The sequence below is a fragment of the Monodelphis domestica genome, chromosome 2, assembly GCF_027887165.1.
Source record: "Monodelphis domestica isolate mMonDom1 chromosome 2, mMonDom1.pri, whole genome shotgun sequence".
NCBI lineage: Eukaryota > Metazoa > Chordata > Mammalia > Didelphimorphia > Didelphidae > Monodelphis > Monodelphis domestica.
In genome coordinates this window covers 363,287,100-363,313,415 of record NC_077228.1, presented here as the reverse complement: position 1 = coordinate 363,313,415, position 26,316 = coordinate 363,287,100, and the positions used below count along the sequence as shown (strand labels likewise).

Sequence of the window (26,316 nt, the reverse complement as noted above, 5' to 3'; positions counted from 1 at the left end):
TTAAAAGTTAGCAATATTTGAGGGTAAATCCTTTGTAGACATGGGAGATATTCTGAACAAAGGTAAAAGAATGGGAAAGAAGAGATCAAAAAGAGATAGTGGACATTACCTAAAGCAAAGACAGTAAAAAAAGAGAATTGTGCCATTTGGCTGGAAATAGGCAATGTCTGGATAGGGAGAACACTGAATACCAGAGTAAGGAGTATGTACTTTATTGTGCAAGAAACAAGATACTATGGAGGACATTTTTAGTAGACAACTTATTTGGTATTAATGTAAATAACTGATTGGGGAAAGTGTGGTAGAGTGGAAAGCATAAAATACTCCAACTCAAAAGACCTGAAATCTTAATTCTGTAACTACCTTGTACATTAAATGAGTCATTTAATATGTCTAGGCTTCAGTTTCTCTATCTTTAAAAATTAGAAGACTGCTCTAAATGATTTCTAAAGCCTCTCTTCCACATCCTTAATTCTTTGATTCTCTGAGCTACATCTCCAAGTCTTCTTGAGTACAGAAAATAATGCTTTGATTTAATATTTAACTTTCAATAAGTGCAATGGGCAACAAATAATGAGATGAATCCATGATATAAAGGGGCTGCTCACCTTTAGAGAATTAATTTTCAGAATGCTAGGCTGCTGCCTCCAAGCAGTGACTTAAAGAATAGCCTAAAGCCCCAAAGCATATAAACACATCTTCCATCCAAGCCTGTCAAGAGAGCATTAGCCTGTCCAGCTTAGTATGAAATTTCTACCAGAATATTCACTCTTTTAGGTTAGAGAAATATATCCTTTACACATAATAAGTACCTAATAAATGTTTAGTGAATCAGAATGAATTGAATGGGGAAGAATTTTGCTAGTATTTCTATAAGACCACTATTAAGATGCCTATTCACTAACTGAAAAGGTGGGGACAATCTTTTGAGTCCTTCTTTCTCCCATTAGCACATGAGTAATGAATGGATTAGTTTATTTGAATATCTAATTATTAACTAAAAAGGAAGAGAGATCTGTGCATTGGCGAACAAGTTAATTTTAAGGTCAGACACTGTAGGTAAGTCTTAGATTGAGAGGGAGACACTGCCTTGAGAGGGCAAGATTGGTGGATATACTCAATGGGATCCAGGTTGCCAGGTTGCTGGGAGTGTCTACATGAATGCTTTTAGCCAGAAAAATAAATGAGAAACAAGGAGATTTCTGAAATAGGTGACAGAAGGTAAAGAATGATATGCTAGAGGTAGGGAATATATCATTTAAAATTAACTGTTCCTTCTTATCAAATTTGATTCAGGGAAAGTTTCTTCTTATCACGTATTAGTGCTCTTTACCTTACACGTGTAGGAGGAGAGTTTTTACACAATACCTGACCTCAACACCCAAATGAACAATTCATTTTCTATTGGTTCCTGTGTCTAAATCAATTGGGTTGTTAACTAATTTCAAAATAAGCAATGTTCTACTTTATGTATGATAAATTATATTTAATTATATAAAGAAATTATTGAATTAAGTATAGTAAACTACATACTGGTAAGTTGAATACCAGTTTTGGGGAGGAGAACTGGGGGCAGGGTTAAAGCTAAAAGATCACACAAAGAAATCCAAATACCTATGAAGAAACTAAAACATCAGAAGTGAGATGGTTGTTAATATCTGACATCTACTCTGAATATATTTTTCTCTCTTTAAAAAAACAAAACAAAACAAAAAATGTCTGAATGTTAAGAAGAAAAGCAAAGAAGTGATCTCCAAGAACAGGAAAGAAGGTATTCATTAGCAATACTTACCCTTGCCACCCTCTATAAATTGTCCTTCTGTTTCTAAGGAAATCAAATGCTGTCCCTCTATTGGAGGGGAAGGTGGGGCTTTTGAAATGAGATCTACCTATGATTCCATTCATTAAGACAATTGGCTACACCTAATTCCTCAGAGCAACTTGGTCCTAAACCTAGGACCACAGTACATTATGAAAGAATGAAGAAAGCTTACTTAACCTACATTAAATCTTGATAATGCAATAATGAGTCTTTTAAAGGGATAATTTTAATTCCCCAATCTTCAGTCATAAAGACTACAGAGTGCTAATCTGGTTTGCCCTTTCAATTAAACTTGTTAAGGACGTTCTATTTAGTCAGCACCCTGAATGGGCCATTAAAATTCTTGTTCGGTAAGAGTTGTGTGCAGTGCACTGTTGTTTTAAAATTCCATTAAATCCAAATGGTCTTTATCGCCCCATGACCACTGTGACTTCAATCAGCCAATTTAATTACCTTACAAAATTGTCAGCAGAAGCAGCAAAGAAAAACAGGAAGGGCTATGACGTTATCAAATTGAAATCTTCTTCTTTGGTGTTTAATCTAGACCAGTCAATATCAATGATTCTCACCTCCTTTCCCTTCCTGGGGCATTTGACCTTCCTTTTTATCCAAAGATTTAGGGTTTAAAATGCATTCTGAGTTTTCTTACCACCCAGAGAAATGGGATACAAATGGAAAGAAGGTAAACCATTGGTAACTCAAAAAGCATCCAACTTTCATTTTTGAATATCTGGAATCGCTTTAAAAACTCAGACAAGAACACTTCTAGAATCCATATATACTACATGAGCAGTATATAAATGATGCCTTACATATGTCACATTAAAAAAAAACAGAAAACTGATATGTTCTTCAATATGTAAAAGAAGGTACTGAACTTTTAGAAAAAAATATTTCATAAAGGTTTTATTATTAGTTAAGTAGATTAAAAAAAAAAACCTTGAGAGGCTTGGTGAGAAGGGAAAAAAATAGGAACTTAGACATAGTGCAGAATGCTTCTGTTTCTCCAAAAGTACAATGGTTTAGTGAGGTTTTAAATATTTTCCATGTTTTATCCAAATATTTGAAAAATATTTCCACAGAAAATCTATTATAATTATTTGACATAAAAAATTGTATAATAACCCTAATTTCTTCACTACAGGTGAGTGAATCTGTAAAAGAGCATGCAGCCAAAACCTTGACCAGAATCATGGATGGCATCTGACTTCTTTGTCAATGGAAGCAGTTCAAATTAACTTTCTTGTGCTGGGTAAATGTTGAAAGAGAGTGACTTGAGATTTGGGCCAATGAGCACATTATGGTGATGGCTGGAATTAAACTCAAAGACTAAATCTCACTGAAGAAATTTTTGTCACCTAAAAATCCCTGCTCATTTCTGAAATAGAACCTCAGAAGTCCAGAAAAGGTTTTTTATTGTGTTTGTGTTGGGATCAGTGTGCTATTTCAAGAGCAATAAGATATATTTCAAAGCTGTTTTCTTAAAAGACTCTCCCTCTATTAAGAAAGATCACAACAGGACAATTATACCTTGATGTGTAATTTTTAATTCAACAAAGAATTACACTGAGAATTTCTAAACATGATTTTGTTTGCTTTTCTTGAAAAGGATTCATTCATTTGGTTTTCTGAACTCAATTTCAAATCTGTGTTCAAATTTTATATGTCTTTCAATAGCCACCATTGCTCCAAGTATGAGACCCTTTAATTCATTGCACAATTTCAAACCACTATACCTATGTGAACTAAGTCAAAGTAGGGCTTGCTCCTAGATTTGGAGAAAGATCCCTTCAACAGAAAATTGTTGCTGCACTCACTAACTTGAGAAAAGCAAAATTCAGATGAAATGAAACTCAAGAGAGAATATCCTAAAATGCTATCATTTTCTGGGAAGACATTTGGGATGCATGTTAGCATTTTAGTGAAAATATTAGTTGAATTCCTTGCCCATAAGTACACTTCCAGATTCAACTAAAGGTAAACTTAACTAAAAAAAATTATTGAAAATCTGTTATATGCAGAGCACAGTGTTAGAAGATGGAGAGTCAAAGATGGATAAGATGAAGTTTCTGCCTGCTGGAGCTCAGATTCTCCCTATACACAGTAAAAGATATGTTTGCATTTTCAGACTGCCACCATCCTTTAAAATGTAGTTCTATCTGAAATAAACCACAGATTGTTACAAGCTAGGCTTTCCAAAATGGGCTAAGCCTCCATGAAAGCCATCAGGCTGTAAAAGGAAATGAGGCCTTCCTTTATTTTCATCAGTGGTTCCTTCCAGACTTCTTGGTAAATCTTTGTGAGGTCAGTGTCTTGGCAGAATGAGTCCAATGAGAAAATGAGGAGAGAACAGAATAATCTTATACCCAGGGACTAAAAAGATACGGGAGCTTGTATCCTACTGCATTCTGAGTGCTAAGGCACAGAACTGTTTCTCTTATTGAACCATGGGTCTTAAGTTAGAAGGGATCCTAGAGGTCATGTTATACATAAGGAAACTGAGGTACCAAAAAGTAAGTTATTTCCCCAAGCTGACAGAGTATGTAGCAAAGCATAGTTTGAAAAGCAGGACCCCTATATCAAAATTCAGTACTTTTACCAATGTGCAATTGTTGACCCACCCACTTCCAAAATAAAATAAAATTGTGTCCAATGACAACTGTGAAAGGATAAAAGCAAGTAATTAAAAACAGAATCTATGGTAATGCAGGGCATTAGAGGGGTTTGTAGACTGCACCAGCCTGTCTTCTGTTTCATTTAGTCTACCAGCCTTCTATTTAATAGCAACCTTTGCTTTGAAGAACCTGTATGAGTCAGACATACAGACCTAAGGCAGCTGAATTGTCAATCAGACTGATCTTTCTCCCTATGCCCATCTCCACTAGCCCTTTGGGTTTACACTATCTGTTAATCCCAGGAGGAGGTATAGCCATCTATTCACCTACACACCCTCAACAACACCAAAATAAAACAAAATCGATTTAAGCCAACGTAGGGGGGAAGTACAGATGTGTGAAAGAAGGGAGAGAATACACTAAGCATTAGCCCATTAGCTTTGTATTTCTTATAAATGAACTTGATGAGATACCATCTCTGAAAGTGGAGATTTCAGGCTCTTTTGAATTCTGGGAGAACGATCTGGCATGTTGACTGAGTCTTCCTTGGTTATCTATGCTTCTCTGTGTAATCCACATTTACTGAAATAACCATGAGGAGGTCACTGTATCTCTAGAGACCCATGTCACCATTTGAAAAGCATGTTCCTACCCATCTGGGCCACGGTCTCAGCTACCACTATATACAATGAGTTAGAAAGGCATCTGCAAGGAATTCTTTATTTTGACTCTCCAAAGCCTGTTGCAAGAAGTTTTACTTCACCCTTCTGGAGTTCATGGTGAGGAACTTCATCTACTTCCTGACTCTACATTCACCTTGTCTAAAGAAAAATGTGTGTGTGTGTGTGTGTGTGTGTGTGTGTGTGTGTGTGTGTGTGTGTATGATGAAAGAGGGTGTGGGAGAAGCAAAGAGAAAGGAAGGAGGAGACAGAATTAATCGAATGGCAGATACGGTCAGAGCAGGTGGCTGCTCTTTGTTATTGTTGGTTTCAACACATCACAGGCAAGACTATGTGGAAGCTGCAGATGATGAAAGGAGGATTCAGTGTCGAGTCACCACTATACTGGGAGCAGTGGGAAGGACAATACCAAATCCATGATGGTTAATTTCCACCAGAGGAATGAGGGGGTAGGAGGACTTTGCCAGCTCTCTCAGCTCTCTCCCTTGTTGCCATAGTATTGCTGGCTGAGAAGCAAAAGCGGAGGCTGGCGTGTTGCCTACCTCGTCCTAAAGGGAGAATCTCTCAATTCAGCTTTCTCCTAGGCTTAGACTAGGAAGGGGGATCACTATCACCCAGGCAGACAGTCTCACAGAGGCAGCTGGACTTTCAGCAGCAATCAGGCATTGGTTAGAGTTAGGTGTGAAAGAAGCAAGCTTCCTAACTCCAGTTCATTTCCCTAGCCACTATCAGAGAGAAAACAGAAGGAAGAATTGAGCTATCACTACTTGTGAAAAAAAACTGGAAAGTTCAAAATAATATTGCTAGTATCTTTATATACATGCAAATCCTCTTTATGCCTAGACACACATGTTCCCCCAAAAGGGAAAAAAAATTCTTCTTTGTTTATAATTAGTTGTTTCATTATCTGCCAAGTTAAAGAAAGGCAGTTGAGAAAAACCAGACTGATGCACACAGCAGGGAAAAGTTAAGAACATAGACACATCCAATTCATTAATCAGAGTATGGGGGCAAGATCTTGATCCTCATTTGGATGTAAGCTAATCTAGACCCTGTACCAGTGAACCTCAGTATCAAAGTATCAAGTTATTAAGGTGAAGTCTCACCAGTGCATTCAATAAGTGCGGTCTACAAAGAATGTATTTTATTTTTAAGTGTCAGCTCTTTTGGACAGCCACTAAAAGATTCTGTTACAATAGCCAAGATTTTTTAATATGAAGATATGAAATGATCAGCGAATGTTGCAATCTAATGATTCAGCAAATACAGGCTGCAAGAACAGGGAAGCAATAATTAAACCTTCTGAGTTTGTACACTGCAAGTCTTCACCAATCATACTCTAAACACACACACACACACACACACACACACACACACACACACACACAAATGCTTCAATTTATTTTCCAAATAGTTGGGTTGTGCAACAACTCAAACAACTAACTGGAAGACACAAGACTTTGAATGCTTCCCCAGCCTACTTTAATGAGCCAGGCTATAGCGCACACACATGTACACAAATCCCTGCAGTGGGATGGGACTTGTTAGTTGTGCCTAAAGAAATAAACATTCCTAAAGATGATCATTGCCAAGTTGTGCCTTCTACATCATCATTATATTTAATAAAGGAGGCAAAAGAAAGTACTACAGTCAGAAAGTAAACACATACCATCAATAATAACACTTTTTAATGATTGCCAATCTTTTTGTTTAATTCATGAGAAAAAAGATTATTTTGGATATTATAAAATGCATTTTCCCCATTTTGTCCAACATGACATTTATCAAAACATTATCTATATTTTTAAAAAGATTCTGAGAAATATATGCACTTTCCAGCATAAATTTATCTAAGTAACTTTCTGTGCCTGATTTTTTCCCTTCATAATACTCAGTTTATACTTGTTTTCATATTGGGTCTGACATAAACCTGAATTATCAACAGGAGATTAATTGTGTAAATACAATGTCTTGGTTTTTCCCACATTAACTCTTATCTTCCTTGAGGAACTTTCCTGGACCAATTCTGCTTCTCTTACAACAGCCTGGGTCACTGAAGTGTTGTTGCATGTTGATCACACTTCATTTCATCTAAGCAAACATCTCTCTCCAAGCATTTCATCTAAAAAGTTCCACATTCAGATTCCAATGTGAATGTGAGATATCCTAATTTCGTGGGGAAACATAAAGATTCCCTGTAATTTTTACTTATGTCTTTATTATATTGAGGCTCCTGTGTGAAGTTAGGGTGCAGCATTATTTCTCCTCTATTAAATACAAGTGGCATGGGATGGGCTGAGGGTGCTAGAGGAAAAAGAAGAAATAGAAACACACACACACACCTCAGTTCACCTAACTGGGGCAAGTTCACACTGAGTTCTCACAAAAGCTTAACTTTCAACGGTTAAGTATAGCTCTTTAAATCATGCTTCTCCCCGTTATCAAACCTGGGACTAAAAATCTCAATAAAGGAACACAAAGGTTTTATTTTCAAGACGGAAAAACAAAAACAAAAAACCTACAGCCTAAGGTTCTTTCCGATTTCTAAGTGATTCTGCCCGGGGCACTCCAAGTCTTTAAAAAGGAACGTGGGGAAACCTACTGTGGGAACTTACCAACTAGTTGCCGATTTTAACTAATCAGCCACTAACAGAACTCGGCTTTCCACCACTATGGAAACAAACGCCCAGTACAAGGAATCAACATTAGCGCTGATCGCTCTGCAGACAGAGACCTAGGGGGCTCAGACAGGCAAGGCTGCCAGTCACTTTCCCACAATTATCTTCATTTTCGAGGCATAACAGCCCCAGCACATACATACAGCCCCTCAATCCTGTTGCCTTGGGTTGAGGAGATAGGGTCGGGGTGGGGAGGAAGCTCGAAATTAGCGGGGTCCAGTGTACGTCTCCAGAGACTGGCGGGCATCTACCAGACTGAAGAGAGCCCCCTTTCAGAGATAAACATGCGTATTTACATTGGTCTGCTACGGCGGAGCTTGCTAACGTACAACAAATAGGGACGGGAAATCTTACCAAATCTTAATACATGTGTGGTTCCTTGAGAATATCCAATCCACAGTAAGCAGAGAAGGAGTCTAATGGTGCACCTGAAGACTGGGTTACTTAGAATCGGGGAAATAATCTTCATGGTGTTTCTATGCACACACGCGCTGCACCTACTTCCCCCTTTTAGCGTCAGGCTCCCCGGTAGGGTAAGAATGAGAATACGTAGACTGATGGCCCTCAGACACGATCACGGCATGGTCACAGAGAGAGGAGCGAGTCTACGCTGCCCAAACCCATTAGCAGTCCCTGCATGTTCTTCACTCACTGCGCCAAGGAGCAACCTTCAACTGCAAGGAATGGTGGGACATCCATGTTAGTCGGGGAGAATCCTTGAGAAATCCAAAACACACACACACACACAATGTCCAGCCGAGTAAGCCTGAGGAAGCAAAGGAGGAGGAAAATCAATAGGTAATCCAGCCCGGGAAATCGCGGAGATATCGAGACATAGCAACAGTCACCGTACAAAGGGCTCTTTGCTAGGCTTCTATTCTACTGCACTGCTGCACAGCTTCTGACGTGAAGCCAAGATTAAGTGAGAAAAATTGAGATAGCTGCTCTCCTCTTAAGGCTGCCTGCCAGACAGCTTTCTCAATATCCCTTATGCAACTGATCTGAGCACCCTTGTGTTGTTGGAAATAAATCATGTTTGTTTATGTGTGGAAAAATCCTTTTGTTTTCCAACAAAAGCCCTTCCCTATAAGATTGACTAGGATCTGTTTAGTTCTATTAAGATCAATTCATGGTTTTTAATAGGTGGACTATCTATGTAGAAACCACTATCACTTAGAAGCGGTTGGGAAAAAAAAAAGGAATGTGTTCCAAGACTATTAAAGGAAATACTGAAAGTCTAACTCCAGTTTAGGCTTTAAAAGGGTCTTGAAATTCACATTCACTTTCTATCACTTATTTTTATGGAATAAAATGAAATTATGTGACTGTGAGTAGCTTTTAAAAACTTCAGAAGGGCATTTCTTGATTACTACTCTTGACTAGAGGATTTCCCTCTACACTTTTGGTTATTTTTTTACATTCTAAAGATAAGGTAAGTGGAATCTATTTGATCACTAGTTTCTCAATTTGACTGGAAGTACAATCCATAAATAAGGAGAGAGCAAATGATGCTTGAATTTAAATGACAAACTCCAATTGCTTCTATAATTTATGTTCATGTTTCCTCTTACTGTGGCATTATGATATTTATTAGAGGCAGGAGATCTCAACTGTAGCTTGAGCAATACTTAACATCCCTGTCATCCCTGTATGTGTTTTTTTTTTAAGTTTCTAATAGTGTTCTAGTGGAATATTTTGTATTCCACTAAAAATTTGTATTTTCTAGTGGGATAGTTTGCATCTCTAGCCAATGAATGATCTAATTTTCTAAAATAGTTGTTTATTCTAAAAATAAAAAATAAAAATCAATAATAATTTATTTGCTAAAAATATTCTTAAAATACAAGAATGCATTTATTAGATGAAAATAAGCTTTATGCTTTCTTAAAAGCACATGTTTAAATGCTATTGTTGCAGATCATAAAAGAAGCTGTCTTTAAAATTAATATATTTTACTATTCATATTTTTAAAAACTGAGCACCCCAAAAGGCAAATCTTCAAAACCATTAAAAAAACACTTCCTATGGAACCACTACATTCCTAATCCATCCCTTTGTTTCTAAGAGTGGGATTCCTTTCAAAGGTGAAAGTTCAAGGTAGGAATGAATTATGAGAATATACTTAATGCTAACATATACTAGAAGATTAAGTGTCAGTTCATTTGAAAGACTAAAATAACTTCCATTAAGTTCTTTAGTAAGTTCATGTTTTGGACAGAGTATAATAACAATTATTATCTATATTTTCCTTCCTATGAATTCTTAAATTGTTAACAATAATAATAATAATAAACACTCCCAACAAGTTCTTATCATTCTGTCATAGTGATTTTCTCTACACATTTAAAGTTATTGCAAAATGCTGAATTTTAAAAAGAAACCTACATTCTGCAATAGTATTAAATGTCAATGATTTTTTTTAAAGATGGAGGCATAACTGCAGTGTCAAAAATAAGTATCATGAATGGCTAGTTCTGCAGTGGAGCAGGCAATTCAATCAAATAATTTGACTATTTGAGCACTTTAAAAAAGAACACCTAGTGCTAAAACTAAGGGTATCTAGCGACTCCTTCAGTCCATATTTAGCATAGCCCTTGAAAAACATGAATATAGTCCAATATGATCTTTCTTGTATTTACTCCTTCATTTATTCCATTCTATTTGATAATTTTAGTTTTGGTTTTAAGAGGACTTACCTCTGAAACAATTTTAATATCCTTAATTTCCTCTAATGCTCAAATAGTGTAGAATAATTGTCTAATAATGATTTTTTTCCTTTGAAAAATCAAGAGTTTTTATACACTGTACCTGGTATTTACATATCCTGAGAGAATAAAAGGTATTATCACTTAATTTTTTTTCTTATTTCCAGTTAACATATTGTAAATTTAGAATAAAGTTTGTCGCTTTTCTTATTTAGTCCACATCATCTAAACTGCTTTGGTTTCTTTGAACAGAGCTATTAGTCTTAAAGGGGGAAGGGTAGATAAAGTTTCCAGGTTCAGAAAGTTCTCATGCAGTAAATTTACTTCTAAATCCTACAAAATAAAGTAAATTTATTTTTATCGTCAATTCCTTCAAAGCGTTTATTTAAAGTTTACTGTTTCACTTTTCTAAGGCAGTAAGCCAAAATAGTTCAAAACCACGGACAGCGACTGCACCTGTCTGGTTGAAGGTCTGTGAGGAGACATGTATGACCTTTTTCAGAACCATGGACAGTACTGCATGCTTCAAGTTCAACATCTTTCTATTGTAATCCACAATAAAGCACTATAGTGTGTTTTTTGAAACTTCAAAGTGTAATCTTCACAGGAAGATCAAAGATTTTCTATAATGAAAAAAATATTTGTCCTCACATTTTAAGAGGTCTAATGTATTCAATATTTTCTTTACTAGTTTGTGCTTTATGATTTAGCAGGATTGCTTTCAGTCTCTGGAATCTAAAATCATGGGTCTATATCCATTTTTCCAGTGTAGTGTGAAAAACACCCATATTAACTGTGAATTCATTCATTAGCACTAAGAATATCTATTTCTCAGTAAAGAAATACTTGAAAGACCACCAACAGTTCAGAAGACTGAAAAAGAGACTGTCAGTATTCAGTGGCTAAAGACATGTATTTATAAAGTGTACAGTTAGTTATTAGCCTTAAAATTCACCACCTCCAGAATTCCATCTGGTATAAGGATAATAAGCTCTATCCTAGGTCTTGCTAATCAAATACCAGGAAAAATTTACCAAAAAAAAAAGAAAAATAATGTTTCCTCTCAACTGCAACCACTCCCTATCCTCTGCCAAATAAGAGGTTTAGAATCATATTCAGTAAACAAATTTAGAGGTTTTTTTTAATTTTTAAAGTAACTTTTAAATGGAATACTTCTAATGTTTTATTAGCACTGTATGGTAAAGTAATAATTCATCATATATGATCTGACTGAAAAAAATTAACCCTTCCTAAATTGTGTCAGTCTTTTGATTCAGCCCAAAGTTGAAAGAAAACTGACAGTGGTGTTTAGGGCCATCTATAATTGAGAATAATACAATTTATATATTTTATTCTAGTGTATCATTTGTCTATTTCTGGATTCCACCATATGGCATCTTTTATCTTTAGTAGCTAAATCTCTATGGACTCCAAGGTCAAAGCAGAAATCGCATAACATATATACATTTATTTTTATATACACACACAGAGTGAATGTAGTGGTTGGATGTTAATGCAGGCCACTGGTTGGGGGGAATCACAATAGACTAGAATAATAAATTTTGAGCTTTTGTGAGTAATGAGAAGGAAAAACACACAGGTTTGTACAATGATTTATTTAAACAACCAAAAAAATTCCTGGTTTTATTTTTCACTTTTTTACATTTTTTCTTATACAAATGACCTTTCAGTACTAAGCATTATTACTTATGAGCTCATTTTCATTTTCTATTCTCCCAGTGAGGATGAATCTGATTCTAGTCAACTGCCACCTGCTGGGACATGTCCATGTGCATATTAATCCTCATATCACAACATTCCTTAGGCTATGCATTTACATTTTCAGCATATAGTCATGCAACTGACAACCAGTGTCACATCTTAAAATAATATAAACTAATTTCCAAGTTCCTACACAGGACCTTCATTGCCTTAAGATTCCTATCTTTTTATCTTTGATCCTGTGAATCTCTCCTCATACCTCCACTTTGTTTTGCCATCAGAACCTTGCTCTTGTAAAGTGGCAACAAGGTAACACTATCTTACATTAATACCTGACCCACTCCTATGAGCTTGTATCTCATCTTGGGTGCAATAAGCAACTTGTTCCACTGCTGTGAGTCATAAAATTAATGTTAATAAATTAAGAGAATATTGTTGCCTCCATGTATCCCAGTCCTATAAGCCACAAAGCTATAAAGTCTTTCAATTCTTGTTAATTGATATCACTATTTTCTACCACATTTCTATTCAACAGTAACTTTAGTTGTATTGCTACATTGATGGTTAATGACATTTAAGGTAATGATTAATTTTTAGAGGCTGAAGATAAAGTGTGTCAAAAGAGATGGAATTGTAATAAAATTACCTGGATAAAAAACTTTTTAAAAACTTCATAACAGTGCATTTTTCAACAGGCTTTAAAATAGGGGGAAAAAGACTTTCTCTAGGCAGCATATATCTCTGTTATAGCTCCACTGAAAGTTGTCTTTTTACAGTAAATTCCCCCACAAATTTCTTAGGCTTCTAGAAGGAAATTGATTTATGCCTTATAGGTAACAGGGATGGGGCACCCTGAATTCATAAAGTAATGCATTTTTATCTATAGAGGTAAAACCACAATTTTGTGCCTTCCAGAAATGGAACTAAAGACAGTTTAAGTTGTGTGTGTGTGTTTAATGTACAGATGCTTCCAAGTAAAAGCTATAAAATTAAGAGATCAGATAATTTCTGATGACTAGAATGCTTAAAGCCTAGGGTCAGAGAGGGAAAGAACTGCTTTGTGTCATTAAAACAATAGAAGTAGTAAGGTGTCTATTACCACCTACACCTAAAATAATTTTCTAAGGCTCCTAGAAAAGATATCCTTGACTCTAAACACTATTGTATTGGAGATGAATGGGGAATGGCATAAGGGTCATTACTCTAGTACTCCAGGCATCTGTGAGTCAACCCTTTATGTCCTTTTTTTCTCTAACTCTGTAGTCCTGACCTTTTTTCCTAAGGTGTCTTCTTTTGCACTCTAGATAAAGCCAAAAGCAAATGACAGCATCTCTTCATCACTATACCAAAGAAGGTAAATGAAAGCTAGGTGAGTTGATGGATGGAGAGATAAGTAACCTGGTCCTTGCTATTTGGTTACACTCTGCAATCAGAGTTTGTTTCTGTTTTTCCTCAAAGTTAAACCCAATCACAGATACCTCCATTTATTCAATTATTCCATATAGAGAAAGTAAGTACTCTTGGCCAGCAGAACCAGATATATCCTTGACTGTAATTCACTGAGGTGAGCGGTATAAAGTCACTCAGCAAAAAATGCCCCAATGTGAACCTACTATGAGTAGGGGTACCCACAGTTCTATGTTTTCCTCTTTCCCATGGACCAGAAAATTATATCCTCTTCCACCTTACCTCTTGATTTTTGAGGAAGAAAAAATAAACACAGTTGTTTGAAAGAAGAACCCCAGAGCCAAAAATTGATCCCACACCACACCGGGGGAGTTCTTACCTTTCTCTTCCCAAGAGGTGGGCGGGAGGGCAGAGGGGTGGGGAGAGGTTGGCCCTGGGAGCTAGGGGAGGAGCGGCTCAGAAGAGCCCGAAGGAGGTTGTCCAGGAAGTAGAGGAGCTGCAGAGGTCCGGGATCCGGGACTGAAGTGCACCCAGGAGCTCAGAGCCAGCGAAGGCGGCCCCAGAGCTGGCAGCCACTTCTTCAGCTATGGTGGTAGTAGTGGTGATGGTGATGGTGGTGGTGGTGGTGGTGGTGACGGCGGCAGCAGTGGTGGCGGCGGCGGCGGCAGCAGCAGCAGCAGCAGCAGCAGCAGCAGCAGCGGTAGCAGCAGCGGTACCTCAGACGGACACGCCTCCTGTAGGGAGCTCTTCGCCGCTCCCTTTAAAGGCGCCGAGCTCCTTTCCAGGGGCGATGGGCCGCTTGCACTCCTCAATTTCGCTACCCCCACTACGCACGTATGTCCCTCTTTCGCGTCCCGTAAGAGAGCGCTCCATGCATTTGATCAGCTTTAATTCTTGGCATTCAGACCAAGATGTTTCTTGCTCTTGGGCTGTACAGAAAGGCTTCGGGGTGCTGGGGGCGCCGGGGTGTAGGTAACGAGGGACTAGAAACGTGGATTCATCTTGAAGCTAACCTCCAGGGAATTTTCCCGACCTGTGTAGCTACAACATAGATAAAGAGCTTGGGTACATTTTGTTCTATGACTGTAGGCTTTATTCCCTACAAAAACCATGGCAACTAAAGTTACTCTCGAGGCCAATGACTATGTGTTGCCTTTTCTTTCTTTTCTCTCCCTACCCTAGCTTCTCTTCAACCAAATACACTGCAGTTTGCCCTTGACGTTTGCATTTCTACTTGATCCTATCCTGGTTTCACCTCAACCTTTGCACTTAATGTCAGAACTAAAAGGGTTTGGAGTCACTATTCCCTGCTTTTCCGCTCTCTTACAATACCTCCAGTAAACTGGTGAGCGGGGAGGGAAACGGTTGTTTGTTTGTTTTTTTCACCCTATTGAGAAGAAAACTACAATGTTCATATAATAGTGTCCATTTGGAATTTTGCCTATGTGAGAATTTCTATACACGGGTCTAAGTAGGGATTCCTACATGCCATAAATACATAGAGATTTTTCTACTTGGAGTCTATGCGGGGATTTCTGTATCCTAAATATGTCGTCTTTCTAGGTTTAGTCTTTACATCTTTGTCTTTCAATGGCCATGGAGAAATGTTACCTTCGCTCTGTGCTCTAAGTCGCTCAACCTAAACAAGCAACAACTGAAGGCAGATGTGAGATTCGTGGGACTCCACTTCAGTCCAAATGGTATTTATTAAGGGCTTTGGAAATAGCCCGGGGAAAGAGTTAAGAAAATGTCCACGAGCTTCAGAACTTTAAAGGACTTTTAGGGAGTACGATTTGCCAGGAAGGAAGTTAGTTGTGGCTGTATAGAGTATATATAGTTGTGTATTATCATAAGATGATAGTAAATTGTCCCCGAAAGGAAGATCGCTCTGGGTTCTAAAATAGAAGTTCAAATTTCACCTTGCCTTACAGTTTAAAATAATAATAATAATAAACTTAGGAAAAGAACTCCAAGTTTCCGATCCTATGGATAGATAAAAGCCAATGTCTTTTTACTCCCGTTGCGATTCTACCCTAGATGCTTCAATATTAACTAGAGTCGACACAGCCTTTTCCTCCCAAAAGAAGTAGTTTTCTAGGTTTATTTAGAGAAGGCAGAGACGGAGAAGGAGAGAGAGGGGAAAATAGAAATGGGACAAATGTAAGAGTCTTTGCGAAAAAAGGGAGAGAGAGGAAAGAAAGGATAAAGAGAAAAGGAGAGGGAGGGGAGAGAATGTTAGAAGAACTTAAGGAGAAGGGAAAGGAAAAGTAAAGAAATCTTGGAAAATGTATCTCAGTGGATCCGGAGTTTGATATTTAAAAGCAGTAAAGGGGGAGGGGGAGAGGAAATAATTGACAAGTCTTGAGAAGCCCACTCACCAAGCTCCACTCTGGGATTTGCTAGCTACTTCCAGATGGAGCTGGGGTTTGTTAAAAAGGCGGGGCAAGGCTTTCTTCTGTGCTCACCCAGCAGTGGGCTTTCCTCAGCCCAAAGGGCAGCCAGCTCATTTTGAATCTACTTCCTTATCTTCTCAACCACTTAAGATTAGGAGTTCCCTTTGCAAAAGCTCTGGTGCCAGACTCCGCCCCCTCTTCTGGGTACATCTGGCGGGACTCCCTCACCCTTCTGCTCCACTCCCAGGGTTGGAGCAAGCCTCTTCAGACTTCTGGGGCCTGTCCTGAAATTTTCCCCTTTGGGGGTAAATTCAGAATTTTATTATAAAGAAATTACTCGAGCACTGACTTACAGGGAAATCCTCAGCCTCATCTAAGAACAGGGAGGGAAAAGAAGGCAGCAAGGGTGAGCGGGGTGGGGGTAGGGAAGGAAACTGTACTGCTCCTGTGACTTGAGTAAACAACCGTGTCGTTGTAAGGAGGGCATAAATAGTGAATGCCTTCCTTGTGCAGCAGATAGCGCATTACAGAGACCGTGACTCACTCAGGGCCACGCAGAGGGGACGCTGGTCTCTAGGTTTTGCAGTTTATTAAGTCCTGCAGCTTCTCGCTAGATTCGCTTTATCATAGCCCTCAGGCATTTTTTTTCTCCTTTCCTTGGCCTGAGGTCTTAACAGAAAACAATTTTGGGACAGAAAGAACCTTTCTAAAGAAAAGCTCCAAGAAACAGTAGCCAAGGGAGGGACGGAGGGATTGTCTCAACGAATTGATTGAAACTCTCTCTCTCTGAGGTTAGGTGGGTTGTCTGCGCAGGATATCTCCCCCACGATCAACTCCACCCTCCAGTCCTCGAAAGCTGACTAGACTGGGGATCCAATAACTTCGAGTTCAGTCTATGGTCCCTGCGGGCCCCAAAAACAAAGAGAAAGAACCTGAACACCACCTAAAACAACTCCGAGAATCCCCTTGGCCAGTCACTGAGCCCTTTTCTCGGGAATCGAAATGAGAGACCATTCCTGAATGTCATTCTCACTCACCTTTAGAATGTTATATGTTTTAGGGAGGAAAGGAGCTTTCTGTCACAATATTCTCTGTTACTAGTGCATTCTCAGGTCAGAGCACCACACCTCCATACATCCCAGCAGTTAGTTTCTTTTCCTAAAATCAACAGAGAAAATATTTCTAAAGAAAAAAAAACCGTTAAGTTCCAAAAGGTCAGAATGTGGAAGAACAAAGGCAAAACTTGTTTGGACAAATGCACTGATTCTTTCGAGGGGGGGAAAGTGTCTAATTTACAACGAGAAAGATAGATTGTTTGGAATATTATTTTATCTAGAACCCCTCCTCCCACTCTTACCAAATTAGTCCACAACAAAAGCTTTTCCTCAATGAAACCTCAGAGCTTTAAGGATCATTTTCCTTTCATGAAGAGAATTTTGAACGAAGCTGTCTTCTTCCCCTCACCTAAGTTTCAGCTTTAGTCTTAAACAGTGGATTACCAAATTCACTGCTACCTTTCTTAAAACACCAGTTAAAACTCCTACTGTCTGCAAAATATTGATATATTCCAAATCAATTGAAATAGGTTTCTGAGTGATAACTGAATGCTAAATTTTCAATGTGAGCATTCACACCTTTGAAATGGGAGAATACTTACAAATCATGGCTTGATTTATTGTTTTATTGATTGTCTAGAATTAAGAAAGTGAAGAAGGAAACTATTAATACACTTAAATGTCTCTTGCCTATAATTATTTTTTATGAAGATCTGGTTGTAGAACATTTACCAGCATAGTCCTCTGATAACTACAAATTCAACATAATCCAATTTAATTTCCCCACCCTATACCAAAAAAATCACCACTTTCACAATTATATCATGTGGCAGCATCCCAACTCTCCAAGAAAATTAGAAAAATCTCTCTGATTATAGCAGAAATTTTTTTCACTTCTCTTATTTGTCTATGGCCAGCACTTTACTTCCCCATCAAGATCTTTAAGATTCAACCTCTTCTTATCTACCCTTAGTGTTAGTTTTTCTCTCCTATCTCAACTCCTTATGACTGTGCTGAAATATTAGATTTTAAGTAGCCTCTATTTCTAGCCTTCCAATTATTCAGGTATCATTGCCAAAGTAATTCATCTAGGAATTCACTGCAAGCCCTTCATATATCCAGAAGCATTCTGTTGGCTTCTCCCCACTTTCCCAATCAATTATAAATTATTAATCTTTCTGTACAGAATTTTAGAAAACTGTTGTTGCAATCACCCTGCACTAATGACCAATAGCACTATTACCACCAACACTACTTGCTGTCTATATTCGGATTCATCCTTAAGTCTCCATTCTACTCATCCACAATTCGAATCCTGATTTCCTTATTTATGTTGTATTGGAAGCATTTTTTAAAAAATGTTAGATGGATCAATGTAACTGGATAAGGTATCATTTAAATTAATTCTTCCCATCTTAATTGGTCTCCAGAACATGGAGTGTGGCAAAATATAAAGGATGTTGGATTTGTTTTCAGATGTCCCAGATTTGAATCCTATTTCTGTGACTTACCACAGAAGAGGTTATTTCTAAGCTACCTTCTAGCTATGAATCTGTGACTATTTCAATTTAATTTATCAGCCTGTGGTTATCTCAGCACTAGTCCTTCCACTAATATCTTTCCTAAATGAGAAAATTATAGATTAATTAGTAAAATAGATATTTTTGAGCTTTGAGATTATGCTTTTGTGTTTATTCCATCCAAGAAGAGTATCTATAACAACCAACCATTAATATATTTTTAAAAAATCCTTACCTTCTGTCTTAGAATCAATTCTAAGACAGAAGTGTGACAAGGACTAGGCAATTGGAGCAAGTGACTTGCCCAGGTTTACACAGATAGAAAATGTCTGAATCCATATTTGAACACAGGTCCTTTTGACTCCAGACCTGGTACCCTATCCACTGTGCTTCCTATATGCCCCAATATAGACTTTCCAAATACTTCTGAATACTCAAAAATCTCACACCAATAGAGATCAGAGATGATTTCATCATAATTTTTCAAGGCCAAAGAGAATGAACCATACCCAATAAAGATACCAATATACTTAGTATATTAACCAACTATGATAGTAATAGGTTATAATATTGATTTCAATTTTATTTGGGTCCCAGCTCAAGTTTCACCTTCTTATAGCCTCCATACCCCAAGCTGTCAGCAATTCCCAGTCAACTACTAAATTAAATTTTATTTACATTGATTCAGTTATTTAGGTATCTGTTGATTTTCCTTTGTAGATTCCTTGAGGGAAGGAACTCTTTGGTTTAGTCTTTGTGGGTCTATCGCTATTCCCTTATTCAGTGACTAGTAAATAAATAGGTGCTTAATATTCTTTGTTCAAGGGAATTGAATTGATATATTTTTCAGCATAATACCAATCCTCTCTGTGCTCCTGTTTTGTTGGTTGGCCATAAAGAAGCCACTTGAAATAGAGTTTCTATCCCAACCCCGTAAAAGACCTTAAAAAGTGAACCATAGATTCATAAAATATTAGGCTCAGAGGGAACAGTCATCTAATTTTATTAAGGAGATTGAAGCCCAGAGAGGTTTTAAAAAAACAACTTTTTTACCACAATCATATAGCTTGGAAGCAGACGAAGAGGATTTTGAACCCATGACTTTCTAATTCTAAGACATGTTATCCAATGTAAAACATTGCTTCCAGTCCTTTTCTGGTTAAGACTCCAGAGAAGCATTCTCCTGACCAGAATAGTGAAATTTGGGTTCCAAAGATTAGATGTTGGTATGCTTTCTTCTCTAAATGAAAGTGATATTACTAATACAAGTTTTCATTTTTACAGCAGAGTAGGTACTTTTACAGATTTGCTGATTTATTTTCTTTAGGAAATTGGAGCCATGTAATTTTCATACCTTTTGACTTTCAATGTAGCAAGGGATGCAGTAGATTTTGAGTCTGGGTGGCCATCTCCTTGTTTAATTGTGCATTATTGACTATTGTACAAGAGAGGTAATAGAGTTCAGTTATGGTTTTTAATTCTGTAAATTAATCAATGAGGCAGTAAACCTGGAGTGAAGCTGAAATGTACAGAGACAAGGCTTACATCAAAATATGGTACATTCAGCATAATGATCAACAGGATGAAAAGCAGGAACTACATAGTGATTTTGCAATCTGTTGTCTTAACAAACTTTTAATATGAAAATAATTCAATCTCTTCTCTAGGTAGTGTCCTTTTGAAAATGTACTTAAAATCCCATTACAAAATGACTAATGGAAGTAATTCATCACTTAATTGACTCAATATTTTATGTAGTTGTTCATGTAAAAAATTAGAAGCAGGTTTAGCCATATCTAGTGACATTAGGGATCCTATGTTTATTCTTATGCATAAAGAGAGGTAGATGGAAAAATCCTGTTAGGAACTGAAAAAAAATGTGGTCAATATATCCTTGGTTCCCATATTTTGTTTATAGTACATTATTGTTAGGTGTATTGCTTAAGAGTGGTCATTGTTTTTGTTATGGAACAGATATGTATATAATTGTAAGTCCAGTGCAGGAAGTTTCATATCATTAATATGATGAATAAACAAATAATCACATTAATTGAAGTGACTAAAACTCCAGTATCTCAGCAAAATGAATAACTAAACAGGTGAGTTAAGACCTATAATTACTGGGGGCAACTAGGTGGCTCATTGAATTGAGAGCCAGGCTTAGAGATGGGACATCCTAGGTTCAAATCTGACTTCAGACACTTCCTAGCTGGGTGACCCTGGGCAAATCACTTAACCCCCATTGCCTAGCCCTTACTGCTCTTCTGCCTTCGAACCAATACACACTATTGATTCTAAGAAAGAAAGCAAGTTTTTTTTAAAGACATAATTATTGACTAGGGTATAATGATTCTTAACACTGTACAAGCTTCTTTTCAGATATAAACCCTATCCCAACTTAAAAATTACTACTATCAGTGAAGATAAACCTTCTTTTCCTTTTCTCTTCCCTCAATGAAAAAGCAAGAAACATTCTAATGGGGATAATAACTTAAGGAAACTTTCAGTTTACAAAATAAATCTTCAAATCCAAGAACATCTGAATATAATAGTAACAAAATCCAAAAGGCAGTAATAGAAAGGGAAGTTCTATTCAAAATCATTTTAAAATGCCTTAATTAGTTAAGGATAATCACCAAGGTACAAAAAAGATTTGTTCAATTACAAAATAATTTTTGAAAGAAATAAAAAGCAACCTAAATTACTGGATGAATATTTAATATTCATTTCAGGGTCATGTCACTATAATAAAAATGATAAAACAATAAATATTAATATGTTTAATGCTATAGCAATCAAATTATCAAAGCTACATCATACAGAAATCAAAAAAGCAGTAACAAAATTCACTTGGAAAAATAAAAGATCAATAATATCAAGGAAAATGATGAAAAGCTCTTCCAAACTTTTGGAATAAAAAAGAATCAGCCATCAAAATCATCTGGTAATTATTATAGAAATATAGAGGAAGATGAATAAAACAGACCAGGCAATTAATAATCAGAAACAATGGAAAATAAAAACTCATGTTCCATAAACTGGAAAGCACAAATTACTCAACAAAGAAATGCTTTGATTTAAAAAAAAAAATCTTCGGGGCGGGGGTGGGGTGGGGAGAGGGTGCTGGATAGCCCAGTGGATTGAGAGCCAGGCCTAGAGACAGGAGGCCCTGGATTCAAATCTGTTCAAATCTGACCTCAGGCACTTCCCAGCTGTGTGACTCTGGGCAAGTCACTTGACTCCCATTGCCTAGCCCTTGCCACTCTTCTGCCTTGGAACCAGTACACAGTATTGATTCCAAGATGGAAGGTAAGGATTTAAAAAAAATAAATTTAAAAAAATCTTCTGGAAAAACTAGGAAGTACTCAACAGAAATTAGGCTTAGGAAATTATTTACACCATGTTCCACAATACATTCAAAATGGATATACAGCCTTAATATTAAATGTCACACTATAAAATAATAAAAAGAAAAGAGGTTCATATTCTTTCCATAACTATAGGCAAGAAATGGAATTCTTAACCAAAGAGGGAATAAAGGCAATTAGCAAAGATAAAGTAGAAATTTTTATTACATTAACTGAAAAGGTTCTGCATAAATAAAATTAATGTACTTGGAATTAGAAAGGAAATGGTTAAATAGGGATAAAATATTTATTTCTATAATAAAGGCTTCAGATCCAAAATATACTTGCATAGGTATTATATATGTATGTATATATGTGTCCATACTAATATGTGCACCTACACACACATATATACTATATTTCTCCCAAAAACTTCCTATAGAAATACATTTCTGAAATATATGAACAAAATTTTCAAAAGAAGAATTACAAATTATTAACAACTATATCAAAAAAATACTGCAAATCACTAATAAATTCAATGGAATTTTTTTTTTCAAAAAACCTTGAGGTTTTTGCCTCATACACCACAAACTGGCAAAGTTGGCCAAAAATAGGCAATAGGCAATATTGGAGGAGTTGTGGGAGGACAGGGACATTAGTTCACATTGGTGGAGCTATGAATCAGTACAACCATTTTGGAGAGCAATGAAGAATTTTGCAAATTAAATGACTAAAATGTCTATAACCTTTGACCCAGAGATTTCATTACCAGGTCTATGCCCCAAGGAGTCCACTGATAACAAGAAATTTCAAAATATTTAGAACAACAATTTTTGTGATAGAAAATAATTGAAAAGAAAATAAATACTCTAGCCAGGGAGATATCTAAATAGCTTATGGTAGATAAATATAATAAAATATTACAGGGCTGTAAAAAAGATAAATACAATGAAAATAGAGATACATGGAAATATCTACATGAATGATACAGAGCAAATATAGCTAAGAAAATAATGAGCAGAATAATTATAATAATATAAAGAAAAAGAACTCCCTTAAAAATAAAAGCATATATTATAATAAAATTATAAATAACAATCATTGCTAAAAACAAAGATATGTAAGAAGACACTTACATCATCCCTTTTTAGATACAGGAGCACAAGTGTTGTAAGTTGCATATATTTTCCAATTTTTTTCAATATATTGATCAGCTCTCCTGATTTTTCCTTTTTTTCTTTTCTTCTCTTAAAAATACTTGTTATATGACATGGTTCTCTGGTAGGAGAAAAAGAAAATACAATGGGGGAAATAATGATAATGTAAAAATGAATTACATAAATAAATTTTTAAAAGATATTTTGAGATATAAATTTCCATAAGGAAGATTATGTATGTAAATTCATGATATTTTTCTCTCATCTTCTCTCAAAAAACCCTTTATATTATTCATATGCATTTACTATATTCTTATTTATATTACATTTGATTTGTATACTTGTATCATCTTTGTCATAGTTTACTGAGAACAACACTAAATTTAGTGGAAGAAGTGTGTGGGTAATTATCTGCAATTTACTAGCTGAATAACATTGAAAAAATCCTTCATCCCTCTTGACCCCAGTATCTTCAAATTTAAAATAAAAGACTTGAACTAGATAACAACTGAAATTCCATTCTAGGTGTTGGATTCGGTAATTCTAGATGGTAAGCTCTTGAAGATTACTAGAAAATCTTACTTAGACTTGTTTCTCCCCCTAAAACATAGGACAATGCATTGCAAATTGTTTCAAAATACAGTAAGTTTAGATGATTTTATTTCTCTGACAATTTTCTCTGAAGAGTACTCATGTTCATTGAATAAATGACTAATAATGATATTTTGATGATTTGCATAGAAGAAAAGTCATATAGAGTCTATATGATAACCTTCTCCTTGTAAAGCTAGGAACTATTTAACAATTTATATGAATATCATTTTATATCCTACCCAGCAAAGGGTTTAGACATCAAGATCCAATTATCTGAAGCCAGAAATATGAAATTAGATGCTGCTATATATATGAAACATGACATGCATCTGAATGTCAGCTACAAAGTAGAGTTGTTAAGAATATGTACATGAAACTTTTAAAAGACTTTTCACTGGTAAAAACATCAGATATTCATAAAGCTTATAACTCCAAAAATGATTCCTATATTATTTGAGGTAATCTTGATTTAATTGGACTTGTAGATAAGCAAGAAATGGAATAACCATTAAAAATAAAAATCCTAGTAACTGATGTTATTCTGGGTCATATCTAAAGTGAACATATTCAGAAAAGAATACTACATTAAATTAAAATGATTACTTTTATCATGCTAAAAAAGACTATGTATAATATAGCCAGATCTTGGACAAAGATAAATGAATACCTTAGTCCATGAAAATACCAAGTTGCACAATATTTGATATATTTTAAATGTCATGCAAACTTAGTTGCCTCTGTGTCTATTAAAATTGATCGGATTTCTGAGATTCTAGAAGTTTTTTATTCCAATCACAGGTGTTGATATGTGTAGAGTTGTATTTGTAGTATGAAGAATCAAAATGACTGATTATTCTCCATCCCAGTTTTGAGGATGGGATGGAAAAGGCAGTTAACTGCTAAAATATTGACCAATAAATCTGAAAGAATTATTCTACTAACTGATGTTAAATACCAAAAGGTATTCCTGCCTATAGTACACAAACTTCCCCCCCTAATCCGCAAACAAATATCAAACCAAAGCACTATCCCCATCCCTATCAGGTTTCTAATTTATATCTCTTCATTTCAAGGATACCTCCCTTGATATCTATTTTACCCCATTTTCTCCTTTACAAAAATATTTTTAGATGCAGGAATGTGAGATACAAGCTAATGCATTAAATCACATTGTAAATCTCAAAATAAAATATAAATTTATGTATTATTATTTTTCATCTCCATATTCTAATTTTTAAAAGATTTGTCTAAAAATAGTCTGACAGGTTGCTATCATGCTATTATTCCTTTGTAGTCAATGTTATGCAAACTCTTATACAGGTGGACAAAATGACTGTTTTACATAACTAAATAAAAGTATTGAGATATATTTATATTTCACAAGCTCACTAGCAGCACCTTCAAAATAACTACAGTGGTAGATGATATGATACATTAACATGTTTCCACATGGTTTTGATGTCTTCAGTTAGGTTTCTATATTTTGAAAGTTTTTCACTGAATATAGCTTGTAAATCAAAAGTATTTGATATGATGACATCTATTTACATTTTGTTCTTACATTTTTATGGATTGATGTCATATTTGGTGATCATGGACAATAATTTTTGTTCTATGATAATACTTTGGTTCCAGAATAGTTTATTGGTCAAAGTTCAAGAATATTTTGAAATATATATTTGTAGAAAATATGAGTATAAAGATGACTTTGAAGGCAAAAAGACAAGTTCAAATCATGCCTCTTGTACATACTGTCTGTGTGCAAGTAACTATACCTCTCAGTGCTCTAGACATTATAAGACTATAAGCTGTATCGAATGTACTCTTGGTACCTGCATTGATAGAAGGAGTTTGCTTTTCATGTAGTTGCTTGTACCAGTGAAAACCCATACCTAGATTTATTGACTACCAGTTAATGAAAAGTATGAGTTTCAGTTGCATAATTCCAACCATCAAATATGTTTTTGGCTAGGTATTCTATAGTATCAAAACTTTTGTAAACTACAGTAATATTATGCATTTTCTACTATTTTCTGGTTTAATCTTCAATGATCTTTGAAATTTAGGCTTCTTTAGAAAAATACATCTAGGGGAAAGGTAGGTGGCTCAGTGGATTGAGAGTCAGGCCCAGAGATGAGAAGTCCTGGGTTCAAATCTGACCTCAGACTCTTCCTAGCTATGTGACCCTAGGCAAGTCACTTAACCCCATCACAGCCTAGCCCTTACCACTCTTCTGCCTTGGAACCAGTACACAGTATTGATAACAAGAGGGAAAGTAAGATAAAAAAAAAAGACTATAATTTATTCAAGCAATAACTAACAATGTCTTGATTTACCATCATAAACTTTTCCAATTCAATGAATAAAATTGTATGATTTTGATATTTATCTGGCATATCTATGTCTTCATATTGTTGGCTGAGTTCATTTGAATAGTGACCATGAAAAGCCTTTAAATTCTCCTTTTCGATTTTAGCTGTTTCATAGGCTCTATTCAGAGATTAAACGACATTTAGTTACATTCAGCAAATCCAGTGGTATGCATGATAACTTCTTATTCCAAAAGTACTACTGTAGGGTTTTGACCTATTTACCATATGCCATTAGAATGTTTATCA

General features: G+C 35.9%; 1 protein-coding gene across 1 annotated transcript in view; it reads right to left on the bottom strand.

Moving 5' to 3' along the window:
• Positions 1-18,657, bottom strand: part of GRIK2 (glutamate ionotropic receptor kainate type subunit 2) — an 819,862-nt gene extending 801,205 nt beyond the window's left edge. Inside the window, exons 1-2 of the mRNA XM_001367939.3 lie at positions 14,009-18,657; positions 8,150-8,561 (exon numbers count right to left, since the gene is read on the bottom strand). Of these exons, the coding sequence (XP_001367976.1) occupies positions 8,150-8,264 (115 nt within the window). The 5' untranslated portion in view covers positions 8,265-8,561; positions 14,009-18,657. The remainder of the gene's footprint in view (positions 1-8,149; positions 8,562-14,008) is intronic.
• Between the last annotated feature and the right edge of the window lie 7,659 nt (positions 18,658-26,316).